Source organism: Rhinichthys klamathensis, unplaced genomic scaffold, assembly GCF_029890125.1.
Source record: "Rhinichthys klamathensis goyatoka isolate OS25496 unplaced genomic scaffold, OSU_Roscu_1.1 h1tg000064l_1, whole genome shotgun sequence".
In the NCBI taxonomy this organism is placed as follows: domain Eukaryota; kingdom Metazoa; phylum Chordata; class Actinopteri; order Cypriniformes; family Leuciscidae; genus Rhinichthys; species Rhinichthys klamathensis.
Window position 1 is genome coordinate 4,498,356 of NW_026606607.1, and position 14,944 is coordinate 4,513,299.

The window sequence follows — 14,944 nt, forward strand, 5'->3', positions numbered from 1 at the left end:
AGCCCTTCTGAAAATTTCATGGTTAGATGTTTAAACCGGCCCATCTATTGAAGTTGGAACAACAATAGCCTACCTACAGGATGAATGTGCAGTATTTTGTCCTGCAGTTTTTTCTTCATCTTACCAAAGAATCTTAGAGAGTTTTTCCCTAGTCACTGTTGCTGTTGGGCGTGCATTCTAGGGCTCTTAGCTCTTATCACCATTAAATAGGCATATGCTTGCAATATGATCAGTCACATGGCTTTACGGCTCAATTTATCCAAAACGGAGAAAAGATGGCATCCTCCAGGTCACATATTTCCAGCGGGTCGTGTACCATTCAACTGCCATTGAAATGAATGGAAATGACAACATATAGCTCTCTACAGGTCTATTAGATCTATTGGACTATTTTTTTCAGCTGTAGATTAGGGTGTGATACTTTCAGCAGATTTGACCATATTAAAGCCAATGAGAGAAAATTCCACTGAATTTCCTCCACAGTCAGAACTCAAAAGTTAGAAAAAGAGCACAGCTCCCATGGAAGCATAAATAAAGTATGAGTCAATGTATAAGAAAAGAGCCAAAATATTCTGAAGAACACAATACAATAGGTAGGGACTTCTCAAGAAAAGGCTGAAAGCCCTGGAGACCATCACAAAGCAGGCTTCATTGCTGCTTTTTTGTTTAAACTGAACTATGATCCCTCCGATCCCTTTCTAAGTTCCAGACTGAAAGGCCTGGTTCCTCTCACATACAAGCTATATGCTGTTCTATAAAATGCAGTAAATGTTTAATCTGGATGCTTAGACGGTAATGTTATATCCAACGTAAGGCCACTAGAGTAATGATGGTCACGCCATAAACGTCCAGGTCTCATTGAGCCTCATTGTCTGAGAAAGCCCCTTTCTGAGAGCAGCTTGAGTTTAAAGTAACAGCTGGGGAAATCTATACAATGAAATTGTCTGGACTGCTGTTTTTGTTCAGTGGTTACGTCAGCCTTAAACATGAGTCATGTTAAAGAAAATCTGAAGGGTCTTTAATCATTGTACACTCCCATGGGCAAGAAAAAAATCTCAGTTGTTTCTCCTAGACAGCAACAAGATTAAATACAAATAGTGACCAAATAGTGATGTGCATTTGAGGTTTTAGGGGGCTTCAGCATCTCCTTAGCTTAGTTTCAGAAAAGATATGCTTAGATTTGCCAATATGCCAAGTCTTCTATCAAAATCTCAATATGAACTCATAGCCTAGCTACATTCCGTATCAAATTCTTCCAAGATAAAATAACTTTCGCTATTATGGCCACATTAATTTTATAACTCCATACATATTCTTACTGTATCCCAGCAAATGTCTCCTTTGTCTCTATTTTGATTTCTCTTCTGGGATTTTATGAGAATTATCTCAGTTATGTTGCAGTGAAGTGTCACTTTTGTCTAAGATCTAAGAGATCTTAAAATCTTTAGAGCTTTGAGAGATCAACCACTGAAAAATAACATTTTCATGTGGGATTTGTAAATCATGGATAAATCAATGATTGTTTGTTTAACCAAGATACACTGAGCTATGTGTCTAGTTTGGAATCGACATCTAAATGTCATTATTTTCAGAATACGCCAACGTTTTTCATTCACGTATACTTCATGCTTTGCCAATATAAAAATGTATTGCACCACTGGGACTGTGCCGGCATTCATCTTTCAATGTTTTCTCCTTGTACTTACAATAATCCATGTCTGTGTATAATCAATCACAGCACAATATCTATCTGACTCTATTTCATTCTGGCTATGCAGATCTGAAAAGTCACACCAGAAAATTATTTGGAGGCTATTTCCCAGCATGTCTCAAAACATTTGCATAACAGATGAGGGTGGGCGATCGGGGGTTGATTGTTACATTCTCTGTCTGTAGTCTTATCCTAAGGCCAACAAATAAACCAATTGCTTTGACCCACAAGTGACCTAACATTCCCCTGTCCTTTTAAGACAACAGCAATAAACAAATGACCTCAGTAGCCGACAATGCGTACGCTAGCCACTGTCTTTCTGTGTGCCATGCTAGAGAGATTGAGGGCTGGATTACAAGCCCAGCTCACCAAACTTAGAGACAATCAGTTGCCATGTCTATACATAAACAGTACACACAACAAGTATGTGATGACGCACAGCTTCTGCCGTAATGGTCGAACAGCTCTGTCTGCAATGATATGAAGATAAGCAGGTGACTTAAACATTCCACTCAGCTCAAATACAAGATTTCACAGGAAGATGTGTCTTCTTGTACCATTTCTACTGCTGTTGTTAAGGTGTTTAGAGTAATTGATTTTACAATGACAATTACAATGAGGGTTCTAGGTGGTTGATTGGGTACTGTTAGATCAAGGATGGGCAACTTTGGTCCTGACCTGGAGGGCCACTGTCCTGCAGAGTTTTGCTCCAATAATGATAAAACTCACCTGCCTGTAGCTTTCTAGTAATCCTAAAGATGTTGATTAACTTGTTCTGGTGTGTTTGATTAGTGTTGGAGCTAAACTCTGCAGGACAGTGGCACTCCAGGACCAAAGTTTTCCATTCCTGTGCTAGGTGGTTGCTATAGGTTCTTCAGTAAAAAAGTGACCAGTTAACTTAACTTAAAAAAGTGAGGAAACCCGTTGCCTTAAAATTCTTGATTAAATGTTTTCACACATGACTTTTTATTTTGCATGAAATTTATTTACTTAATAATTTTAAGGCAATGGGTTTCCTTTTTTAAGTCAACTAATCACTTTTTTACAGTGTGGGTGGTTGACAGGATGTTTCTTAGTTGTTGCTAGGTTGTTCTGGGGTGCGTTTCTCGAAAGCATCGTTGGCCAAATATGGTCGCAAGTTCCATCGTTATCAGCATAGTTCAAAAAGTCGATGTTTCCTGAAACCATCGTTCCAACGAACATTCACAAACAGCATCGCAAAGTTGTGTGTTCGGAACGACAGCTCTCGAGCTGTGGTTAAAAGCATAGTTTCTAGATTGCATGACATGTGGACTTAATAAATCCGTATCTTGAGCAAAATAAGCAAGCTGATATTCAGTACAACCTGTGTCTTTTATTTAGAATACATACAAATGCCATTTACGTCTTGAGTTTGTCAAGATTTTTAAAGCACCGTTTTTGAAGACTGCGCATGTGCGAATGTGCTCTACTATGTAAAAAGGAGCCTATGATTAAATCTGGAAATAAAGAGATTTTATTTCCAGATATAACTGAGAAAAATTTGAAATATTCCTCAGATGCATGTCTGTAATTTATATCAAAAGATCTAGCATTAATTCGATCTTAAACAGTTTCATTAAAATAAGTTATTACTCCACCACGTGCGCGTGACGTCGTAAACCAATGTGGTTGAACACGACTTTGCGACAATATGGTTTCGGGAAACAGTCGTGACTAGTTGATTTCTTCAACGATGCATCATACTATGGTAGTTAAGCAGCGAGTTATGTCGTTGTACGGGAAACACACCCCTGGATGGTTGCTTATTGGCCAGGCAAAAACTGAAAGTTTGATCAATTAGAAAAGCAATAGCATCATTAATCAAATGACTTGAGGTATTGGTTGTGACAGTTTAAGAAGAGTTATGCACCTACATTTAATACTTAAGGTGTTTCACATTAACCGTTGTTCAGCTAATTTTCATGATTGAAATCCAGTAATTTCAACAGGGAATTAACTGCATGAGGTACATTTTTACAGATTTCGCATAAAGGCAGGGACACACCAAGCCGATGGTCAGCCGTCGGGCAACGTCGGGCCGTTTTTTAGCGCATGTCTGCTTCGTTTTTTTGGTGTGTTCTGTAGTCCGAATGAGACATAAGAAAACTACACATTTGACTTGCTTTACGGCAAGCGTTTCAATTGCCGATAGGTGGAGCGTACTCGACAGTAGACTACAACTACATGTAAGATACCTAGCAGCCGGGTAGCTTTTGAATTGTCATCATGATTCCAAAGCCGGTGCTGGATAAACAGAGAGCATGTGCGTGCGCGTGCGACAGTAGGAAGCGGTGGGCTAAATTATTTACGACAGCAGTAATGGACAATTCCGCTTCCAACCTGTAGGGCGACCGCACTTAAATATAGCACTTAAAGCAGCTGCAATAATGCACTCGATCGAGATGTATTTTCCATGATTCATTTAGCCTACATGTAAAACAGTAAGAATTGCAAAACCAGAAGAATCATATTATGGGAGTGCATGCACCCTGTACGGGCAATAATGTGTGTTAATGGAGTCCACAGATAATGTAGTGCAGGCAGACATTCAGTGCAGACAGAGAGGTCACTGTCCAACACTCCAAAGAATTTCATTTTCCGCTCCTTGATGTAGGAACACTGTTTTTAGAGCAAAAAAAATTTGCGGAAAAAAGCGGTGTGGGCTTTTAAAAGATGGCTATTTTGAATGTAGTACATAGTCTGGGCTGACTTGAGGAGACAGTGTTTGACAGATCAGTGTGAACTGCTGAGGTCCAGAGGAATGCTGCTTGAGACAGGCTAGCTGTTTCATTTCTCTGTGTGGTGCTTTAAAAGTTTTCCTGCTCACACAGTCCAGGGCTGTCTGTGTAAACTTTCACAATGCACTGGAAGGGCACCGTAATACGCTCAGAACTTCTACCACAAAGAACAATTAAGTCTCAGTGGGACAGTCAGAGTCCAAGATAAAGCAAAATAATGCCCCTTAAAGTAAGCATTTCTCAACAAAATGACTGGGAAACTAGAGAACACACTTTGTTTTCTCTGTGGCCCTCTCAGCTTATCTTCCAAGTAATGCTTGAGGCTCTGGAGACGGTATGTTTAAGTAAGCTCTCAGTCTACAATAACATGGCCTTTCACACTTTTTCGGTCAGCTCTCTGGTGGCTCGACATACATCAGGTGGGTAAATCATACTGGGGGAATGAACTAAGAATGAATTGTACTTGCATGGTGTTATTGCCCATCTGGTAAGCTGGTTCTGATTGCTTGGTTATGGAAGATAACACAGTCTACTTATTTATCTGGAACTGTGCGTTATCACTCCAGGCACTTGAATGGGCTCTTTAAAATGCTGAAAGTTCGTGACTACACAGCGCATCTGCATTAATTCTGGTAATGGTGCTCTTCTCCATCATTTTATCATTGTTTGATGAATTACTGATGCCATGAATGATATAAAATGCTTATTTGTGAGGTGGTTGTGCAACGCTATAAGAGCAGAGTTTTGGCGAATTTGGCCATGTTTTACAGGCCTTATTCTAAAAGCAAATGAATAATGTTGCAAATGATGTAGAATAAATGCATATCACCATTCAGAAATACAAAGAAAAATGTGTCTATTAAAAATGAAAGTTAACTTGTACAAACCTTCTTTAAAAAATAGTAGAGTAAAATTGTAGAATAGGACTTTATATTGTTTTTTTTTTTTTTTTATAAATAAATGGCCTGGTTTCACAGACATGGCTTAGATTAAGCCAGGATTAGGCCTTAGTTCAAATATAGGACATTTAAGTAGCTTTTATAAATGTCCGTTAGAAAAAAAAAACAATACTGGTGTGCATCTTGAGACAAAACAATGGCACTGAAATATTTTAAGATATGCAAGTGCAAGTTGCTTTCAGTTAAAACATGCATTTTAGTCTAGGACAAGGCTTAAGCCTTGTCTGTGAAACCAGGGGAATATTTTATAAATTAATACTAATATTTACTTGCACTACAAAGTCAACATTATTCTTCTCAAGAGGGTGCAATAATGGTGGGCTCAAGAGTTGAGGATTTGGAATTCTAAAACAACAGTAGTCGATTGTATCCCAACTAAGACACTGAGGACTGGAGAATTACTGAGTCCTTACAATTGTTGCACTATACATGGGTTTTTGTAAAAGTAAATGATAATGTTATCATAAAAGATAAAGTTTTTTAGCCCATCAACTGCAATAATTCTGCAGTCTGATTGCATCTATTCAAAGCAACACAGCCATTTGCATACCATCAATGCAACATATTTTTTTTTCCTATAGAGATGTTCTAATCTCTATTCCGTCACACAAAACTGGCCAACCAATAATATTTGCACTTTGTGCGCATTGGTCTGAAAAAAATTGTGTGGAAAATCTTTTTTTTTATTATAATTTGAATCAAAATTACTAAAAATAGAAAATTAATATATATTTTTTTATTTCTGCTATAAAATTATTCAAATTACTAACATTAGCTAAATCTATTTCTTAACATGAAGCCAGTTTTAAAAAGAACACTGTGTTATGGCAGCAAATAAAATGGAGGCTAACAGAGGTGATCTCACTTCAGGCAGTTCTGGGAAACACTACTGAGTCATATAACTGACCTCATTAGGCAGTCTGATCCCTCAACAGCCAGACTTTACCACATCACCCATTCATTTATTCATTCATCGTATGTCACTATGTTTCTCCAACAGACCAGCACTTCCGAATTGGTGTAGGGAGCACCCTGTTCTGCCCGCTTAACATGAGCATGTTAGTTCAAACTCAACCAAAATCACCAGAATCAACTGCCAGAACACATATACACACAAATGTCTAGAGGTCAGACTTACACCTCATTACACTGCAAGAAAAAAACGGAATCGGATCTGAAGAATTTTAATGTAACCACAGGTAGCTGTGACTCAACAACTAGATACTTATCTATAAACACAGACATGCTGATATTCCAAAATGCTCTAAATCTCTGTCTGTAGTCAGGTGACTGCCAAACGTGTTATCACTTAGGGACCAGAAACCAAATTTGAAGGCTGGGTGCAAAACCAACTAGGGGAAACGGGTGGTGGGGGGATTGTAGACAGACATTGTTTCAGCTGTTCGCAACTTATATAGAAAAACTTTCTCTCTTGGGGCCTGGAAATTTTCCTTGATTGTTTAAACATGCCCCCGTGTCTATAACCCGAGAATCTTGTAGTACACTAGTGGCAGAGGGAGTTGTGCTTCAAATGCACCCCTTCCAAAGCAGCTGTAATTGCCTCTAGAATGGAACATTGAATGACATCAGCAGCATCTGGTTTAACATGGGCTCGGCCACAATATTTCGGTTGGGGCTTTAACTTCCCAGTAACTCTTATTTATTTTTTCCTTGGCTGGAAAAACAATCCCAAATATAAAGAACAGAGAAAAAGAAGGAGGATATTTGGTTAACATCACCAAAATTGCGCCTGCCGTGACCTAAAGCTCGCAATTACTGTGATCACTTCCTTGTGCTGAGCTGAGTTGAGTGTTACCATGGAGTTGCTGTTGGCCAGAGCAATTAAACAAGCCAAACAGAGGAACAGCTTCTGTTTGATTCTGGAAACCCTCGTAACCTAGAGATTGAAGACCGCACACAGTTATAAGAGTTGGATAAGGATATGAACTACGAAGGCAAGCATCACTGCTCATTCTTAGAGTTCCACTGTAAGCATACTTAGTATTCAAAACTGTCATAACTGAAGTATTCTTCAGCCTTTTCTGTGCCTGTCTGTTGAGGGCTGCTCAAAATTAAATCAATCTATTTAAACAAATTGATACACTTATGTTAACCCAACTAGTCTAGTCACATTAGCATCCAAACTGCATTTGAAAAATATAGTTGTAAACCAAGACAGACGTCACTACCTGCACCTCACTGCGACTTGCTGCCGTCCAGCTCCTCATTTGTATAAAGTCCCGCTTTCTCAACTTTTGGACTTAACCATTCCTAACGCTTTCTACGTTCAAAAGATCCAACATGTGAGCATTATGCTTGGCTCTCATAGGAATTAATTGAAAATGCCCACAATGTATGGGTGTGACGGTACATGTATTCGTCCCAAACTTTAGCCTACTTGTTAGAGCGCCCGCCTCTCATGCGGATGGGCCCAGGTTCGAGTCCCGCTTAGAGTGAGCAGTTCGAACTGGAGGGGCTACAGGTGGTGCCATGACCCGGATGGGAGTGAGGTTTGGCGAGGTGAGTGTAACAGACGTAGGCCAGTGTGAGCTGTGCATGTAAACCTCACTCCCCTAATCTCAAGAGGTGCTCTAGACGAGACTACAGTCTTTAGCCTCCTTGTTAGAGCGCCTGCCTCCCATGTGGATGGGGCCGAGTTCGAGTCCCGCTTAGAGCTGAGGGGCTACACAAGAGTACACTCGGTTTTCTGCTTAGTGCTTGATACACTAAAGGAGACTGTACTGTACCAACTACCTCAGAGGGGACTAAATGCCACTAGGTGGAACAAAGTGTAATTTGCACTACTGTCTGTTCAAAATAAATGAAAAGAAACCTAGCATTTCTTTTTCTGGTAACACTTTAGTTTAGGGTCCAATTCTCACTATTAACTAGTTGCTAATTAGCATGCCTATTAATAGGACATTGGCTGTTTATTAGTACTTATAAAGCACATATTAATGTCTTATTTTGCATGACCTTTATCTACATCCCTTTATCCTACCCAATACCTAAACTTAACAACTACCTTACTTACTATTAATAAGCAATAATTACGGGTTTATTAAGGCAAAAGTCACAGTTAATAGTGAGAATTGGACCTTAAACTAAAGTGTGACAATTTTTTGCTATTGTACCGAACTCATATCAAACTGTGACTCCAAATCCGAGGTACATACCAAACTGTGACTTCTGTGTACTGTTACACCCCTACCACACTGTTCCACTCGCTCCACACATTAATAGACACATATTGTTAGGGGTTTGCTCAAACTTTGATGAGAAACCCATTTCGCACTACATGGAATGGATATGATATACCTACAAAAATTAATGGCTTTTTAAGGAGATGTGCACAGGGCCAGCCCTGACCAAGTTGCTGCCCTAGGCAAGATTTTACCCGGTGCCCCTTGCATCACAGCCAATTCCACCACTGATCATTGTGTTCAAACTGCATAAATACTGGTGTATATGTGACCATTGGGTGTTACAGTATATATAGCCTATACCGTATATATATATATATAATCATTTTAAGCTGATAATGGCGAAACCTATACAAAAAAAGCATTTGAGCCACATTATAGTCTAAACACAAATAGCAAGAGTAATTAGCTTTCAAGCACAAAACATGATGTAATCATTGACCAATTCTTTACCATACTGTTTCATTTTCAAAATTATTTGTAAAAGTGTTTGTCTTATGGCACATTTTGCATGTTGTCAACTTGTCACCATAACTGAAACCGAGAAATGTAGATCTTTTTAAAAGTGAATTTTACATAAAATGTTGCTATTTTAAGGTAAAAATAACTGACGTTAACTCTAGCTAGATAGCTAGCTTTTTCAAAACAACCAACATCATCGTCTGACTACTATGCAATTAGATAAAATGTTCTTTCAATACATCACATTACCCCTGCCTTTATCTCTCTTTTTCTTCCTCTTCTCTTCTTCTTCCTATCTATGGCAGGCTAATGCTAATTTATCAAGTGAGTGTGGCCATCTGTAACAATCAGGTAATTGAAGTTTGTAGTAGGTGTGTTCGACTTGAAATGGCACTGCGCAGACCGATTGGTGTATGACATCAAATTATCGCGAGAGTGATTAGAAAGCAGACGGCTCTGTATGATTTCGAAAAAGCTCCCACAGTACTTTGATGGCATACAGTGTGGGCAACCCTATGGATGGGCGGCACCCCTAGCATTTGCCTATTCCGCCTATGCCACAGGCCGACCCTGGGTGTGCATGCTATTAATTACGATTTAATGGATAAAGCGGGTGTAAAATCCCACAGACTTCCATTGAAGGAGGCAACAAGCCTGCTCTAGTGACCATAATATAATAAACCCCTCCGAAGAACATTCTGTGTGTTTTCACCTTAGAAAAATGGTTCTTGGCCAGATGACCTGTACACAGTCCGTGCACTGTCAGAGAAAATGTCCAAAAATTGCAGCTTTAGGGGTATAACAACTTTTCACTGGGGCAGTATCCTTAATAGGAAAACATTGTACCTTATCTACCCCTAAAAGGTGCATTTTAGTACAAATATGTACCCTAAGGTACTTCTATGAACTTTAATGGGTAAATAAGGAACAACAATTTCCTGTTGTACCCCTAAGGGTAAAGGTGTTGCAAAAAAAATTCTGAGAGTTATTGTGTAAAGAATAAAACTCTTGTCGAAATATTTACAATATAGTAATGTATTTTACTGTAATAGTCTGCTGAAGGCTGATGTCTTCTGTGTTGTCTACTGGAACAGACATGCTGAAGTGTCCCTCAGAGCTCATAGTTCATCAAATAAAAGTCACAGGGACAGAAATGGTCATTTCTGCCAAATCTGAGCAGCTGCCTGCAAAACTTGATCAGAGAAAAAGTAAAAACCGAGACTAGAGACCACAAGGTTGTGGCACAATGTTTAAATTTGACGATACAACTGTATTTCTGTTTATGTGTCTTTTGGCTCGGACAGTCATTTAACGATTTGTCAAACACAGCAGACATCCATCTAAACTGCTTTTACAAAACCATACTTCTTTAATCAAGAGTGTGGTTGACTGACACCAAGTTGCACAAGACCAATTACAGGCTTGTGCTGCCAGGTCCAGCAGTCAACACTATGGACTAGCCTATATGTTCTCTTTTACTGGGACTCAGAAGTCGTAAATCTCACACTACAGTTCAACTCACAGGGCAGTATTTCATTGTGAAGGGTTCACAGAGGGCTAAACGTGGGTGGACATTGAAAACTCACAGAAGGTGATAGCTCACCCACAGGCATTTGAGTAGAGATGACGCTAGGTCATTTAAACGTTTTGAGTTTCTGGGCTACGCAGGCTGACGGATGGGTTTTCAGACTGGGGTGATGTCATGCCGCAAACACTAGGCCTAGAGATTTCCTGTGCCGTTCACTCTCTTTCTGCTACATAAGCCATGTAGTTTTCTTTCTATATCTTCCCCTGCGTTTAGGATAGCATGCGTCATCTACCAGTAACTGTTAATGACTGTAGCTTAATTACTGTGTGCAAAGGTACGGAAAAAACTCAAATCGGGGGCAATTAAGAGACCAATTTAGATTTTAATCTGCTGTGCACTTTAAATTTGGAAATTTACAGCCGGATTTCTTGAGGTCGGTATGTGTCAGTGCAGTTGTTTAACCGACAGCTTACGAAACGTGGTACAGTTTAAAGTCCACATGGTCAAAATGTACATTTTTTAATGCATGTCAATGGTCTAATTTTGTGTGATTCATCTGTGGATGTCACAAAACCAAATTATTATTTTTTTGTAAACTTGCTTTGCTTTTAAACAACTTTCCTTTGGGTGATGTCATCAAGCCCTCTTCTTTTTCAGCCCCTCCCCTTCAACTATATGACTTCCATGTGACTTCTTACAATCCTATCAATTTCTGATGGATAAAACCAAGTCCCACCCTACACTTTTTCTGGTTCCACGCATGTTTCTGATTATGGACGTAAAATGGGTCACACATGGTGTTGTCCATAATGAATAATGCACGCTTTATATATAAAAAAAATTTGTTAATATGAAATATCATCCACTATTCAACCAAATAGAGGAGCCTAAATATGTACAAACACATTTGATCAAGAGAGCCGTCTCCGTCCCCTCTTAGACCAGCCTAAACTTGTTTCATGGCCCTGGCCTGGTCTTTTGGGTGATTTTAAAGAGATTTGGGCTCTTTTTAGCAAATCAGACTGGGAGACAATCTTAGCTAAGACCAGCAAACAATCTAAGGCAGGTTTTTGTAAGCAGGGCTATTTGATTGATTATCAAGGAATATAATTTAAATGGAAAGACCAAAAGATCGAAACAGTTCAAGATTAGAGGAACAGCCTTACAGTTGGAGTAATAAAAGGAAATAAATGTAATAAATATGTGAACTGGGAGCAGATTTATTTTGCTAGAAAATGAAAAGAGTAGGGGAAAGGGGAAAAAAAGCTAATTTTTCGCAATGACATGGGATATGGAAACAGCACTTTTGGCGAGTGACAAGGCTCATTGACTTGTACAGAAACACCTTACAAAGGCTTCAAATGTGAAACAGAAGATTGACTCCTTGAAAACAGTACTTTAGTTGTGTTATACTAAACGGCAGATGTTACAAACGTTCTCAGCAGATAGCCTATACATATTCACATGAAATATTCACACCTTTGCCCTGTGAAATCACAGTCGTACAATACTCGAATGTGACATATGGCTCCACTTTGGGGTATTTGCTCGTGGAAAGTTTTACGCAGTGACCTTTCTAGAAAGATGCTTTGTAGATGTGATGTTATTTAGTAAAGCTTACAATAAAGTTATGACACATTTGTCCAGAACTTGACCTACATGTAATTTCCATTGCCTATAAATGCATTAATAAAACCTAATTGACTTTAGTCTACAGGCCCAATTAAGAGCATTTAATCAGATCCAGAGCACACAGGGTTGTTTTCTAAAATACTTGACATTGATTTAAGCAATAAATTGCGCTCTTAAGCACACAGCACTTTGTCTCAAAGTTGGGTTGATAGATACGTTAGGCTTATCGCCTTGTGCATGCAATATAAATGAAGCTCTAGGACAGTCAAGTTCAAAGATTGCCACATTTCTGTTGCATGGAAATGAATGAAAACTGTATGGGTCATATATTTCCCTCTGACTAGGCTTGTTAAAACTCAACAGAGCCACTTTGTATTCCTGTACAGTAACTAAAAAGTGCACAGGCAACATAGAGACGTTTTAATTATTTATACACGTTTTTATGCTGTAAATGTTTTACTATTGCAAACAAATTACAGTACAACCTAATGGAATCCAGAAAGTAATTAAAAAACTTGTTTGTGCTTGAAAGTAATGCTTGACTCATTATTGTGTGCATTAACTGTGTGCTTTGCAATTTTATAACAGTGTAGTGATTGCACTAGACAACTACACTCTCAGGCTTGTAGTTTGAACAGACCAGTGTTATATATCTCACACACACATTCCCTCACAACACGAATGTGTGGAAAAAAAGGTCTACCTGACATCCCTCACGTCCCACCAAGAAGCAAGGTGTTCTGTAGTGGAGACTGAGGCTATAGTTCTCAGACTTTCTTTTCTCCAGTGAATACTTCTCATGGTGAGTTATTTTTGAAAATCATTTTCTGTATAGGCACAAACATTAAAATCTTGGCTACAAGAAATTCCAGCCTTACCGGAATATTGTCACATACTTTGGCTATATGAGGAACCCTGTCATGGTTTCCTGTTTTATGGGGACATTCCATAGACATAATGTTTTTTTAATACTGTACAAACTGTAAATTATATCCCCTAAACCCATCACAGAAAGCTTTCTGCAGTATTATATATATATATATATATATATATATATATATATATATATATATATATATATATATATAAATAAAATAAAAACATCACTTATGATTTATAAGCTGTTTTTGCTCATGGGTACCAAAACCAAAAAAGGTTCCCACAACGACAAGGATTAGGGAACATTTTGTCCAAATAACGTAGGATTTACCAGGACCACACACACACACACATTGGGTGACTTAAAATGTTCCCTTGTTACAACTTCACCATGTGACTATCTTTAAAGGGGCATAATCAGATTATAATGATTTAAGGTTGTCATTGATAATTAGAGTTACCATCACATGAGTTTATTGTTCAGATCATCGTTTAAGAAGTTTAGAGGAAGCTTAATTCTAGTTCTAATTCTAGTTGCGTCGCATTCAGTGTCACAGCAAAGCGCGCTCCCAATATAACGGGCTCGCTTACCTGTTGGAATATCCTTATTCCTCTCCATGCTCAGGGAATAATGAACACAGGACATCAGCACCAAAACGAACGCGCAAAAGACATGCTCCATCGTCGCTTGGGTGAAGTCCTCAGAGACAGCGTGGACGAGCAAGTTTGCGAAGTTTTGTTTAGCTTTGCTGCTGGTCAGTCCGAGAAGTCCTGGGGTCAGTAGCTAATAAAACATTTCTCAAACATGTAAAGTCATTTCAAATGGAAAGCAGTAGCGATACACGTGTTGATTAGTCCCTCAAGAACGAGCTGAGTGTGATGTTCCCCGGACAGGGTGACAGGAGCGTGTGTGATTGAACAAGTCCAGCTGTGTTTGAGCACCCCTCCTCCCTCCTGCAGTCCTCAAACGCGAGCTCAAATAATGCCCCCCCTGCACCGCCCTAATTCACACCCGGAGTCACGCTGCTTCCACTGTAAAATAATAAAATAATAATAATAAAAATACAGCACACTAAAAGTGAAAACTTGCTCTTATTTTTTAAGTGTTAGAGATCTATAGTGAAGATCACTTGTTGACCACTTTGAAATTAGTAGATGAATAAAACGAAGTTAAAACTTTAAAAATGTAAAGAAATGGCAAAATAGAAAACATTGTGACAAGTTAAAATGATGTTAGAATAAAATAAAGGCATTTTTACAGAGTGCATATGGGTGATTCTATAATCAGGTAGGCTACATGTGTCCAAAGTCATTATTTTGTTCCTGCTTTTTTCAAATGGTTATATTTGTAATTATTTTATTAATACACATTCTCATGGGTCACAAGATGTTATACCATGACAATATAATATTTTCTGTAAAAAGTGTCTTATAACTACAAATTATGATTTCTTGTTGTCCGAATTAGTCAGTCCATTTTTCCCCATCTTGTCTCATTGTGTAATCAAAATATTTTATTTTACTTTTCGTTTGGTAATATTTCATTTATTTTATTGTATTTATAAAAGCCCTAAATGGTATTTTTCCTAATTCTACCACATTAAATTTTTTATAAATAACTGTTATCTTATACAAATGTGTGTCTAAATCTTGTCAATTATGTTACCGTACCATACTTTGCCTTTAAATTGGTCCAATTATCTCCCATAACTATGTAAGAGACAGGAAATGATGTCACTCTACCTCACTGATAAGATATGAAGCATGGGAAGGTGTGTATGCTCTCTCTGATAAAATAGTGTAATCTAAAA

General features: G+C 38.4%; 1 protein-coding gene across 2 annotated transcripts in view; it reads right to left on the reverse strand.

The window, feature by feature from the left end:
* The window catches only part of plod2 (procollagen-lysine, 2-oxoglutarate 5-dioxygenase 2), a 45,967-nt gene extending 31,952 nt beyond the window's left edge, over positions 1–14,015 (reverse strand). For both annotated transcript variants that reach the window (XM_056249914.1, XM_056249913.1), the window contains exon 1: positions 13,725–14,015. In XM_056249914.1, the coding sequence (XP_056105889.1) occupies positions 13,725–13,815 (91 nt within the window). In that variant the 5' untranslated portion in view covers positions 13,816–14,015. The remainder of the gene's footprint in view (positions 1–13,724) is intronic.
* Positions 14,016–14,944: the final 929 nt, after the last annotated feature.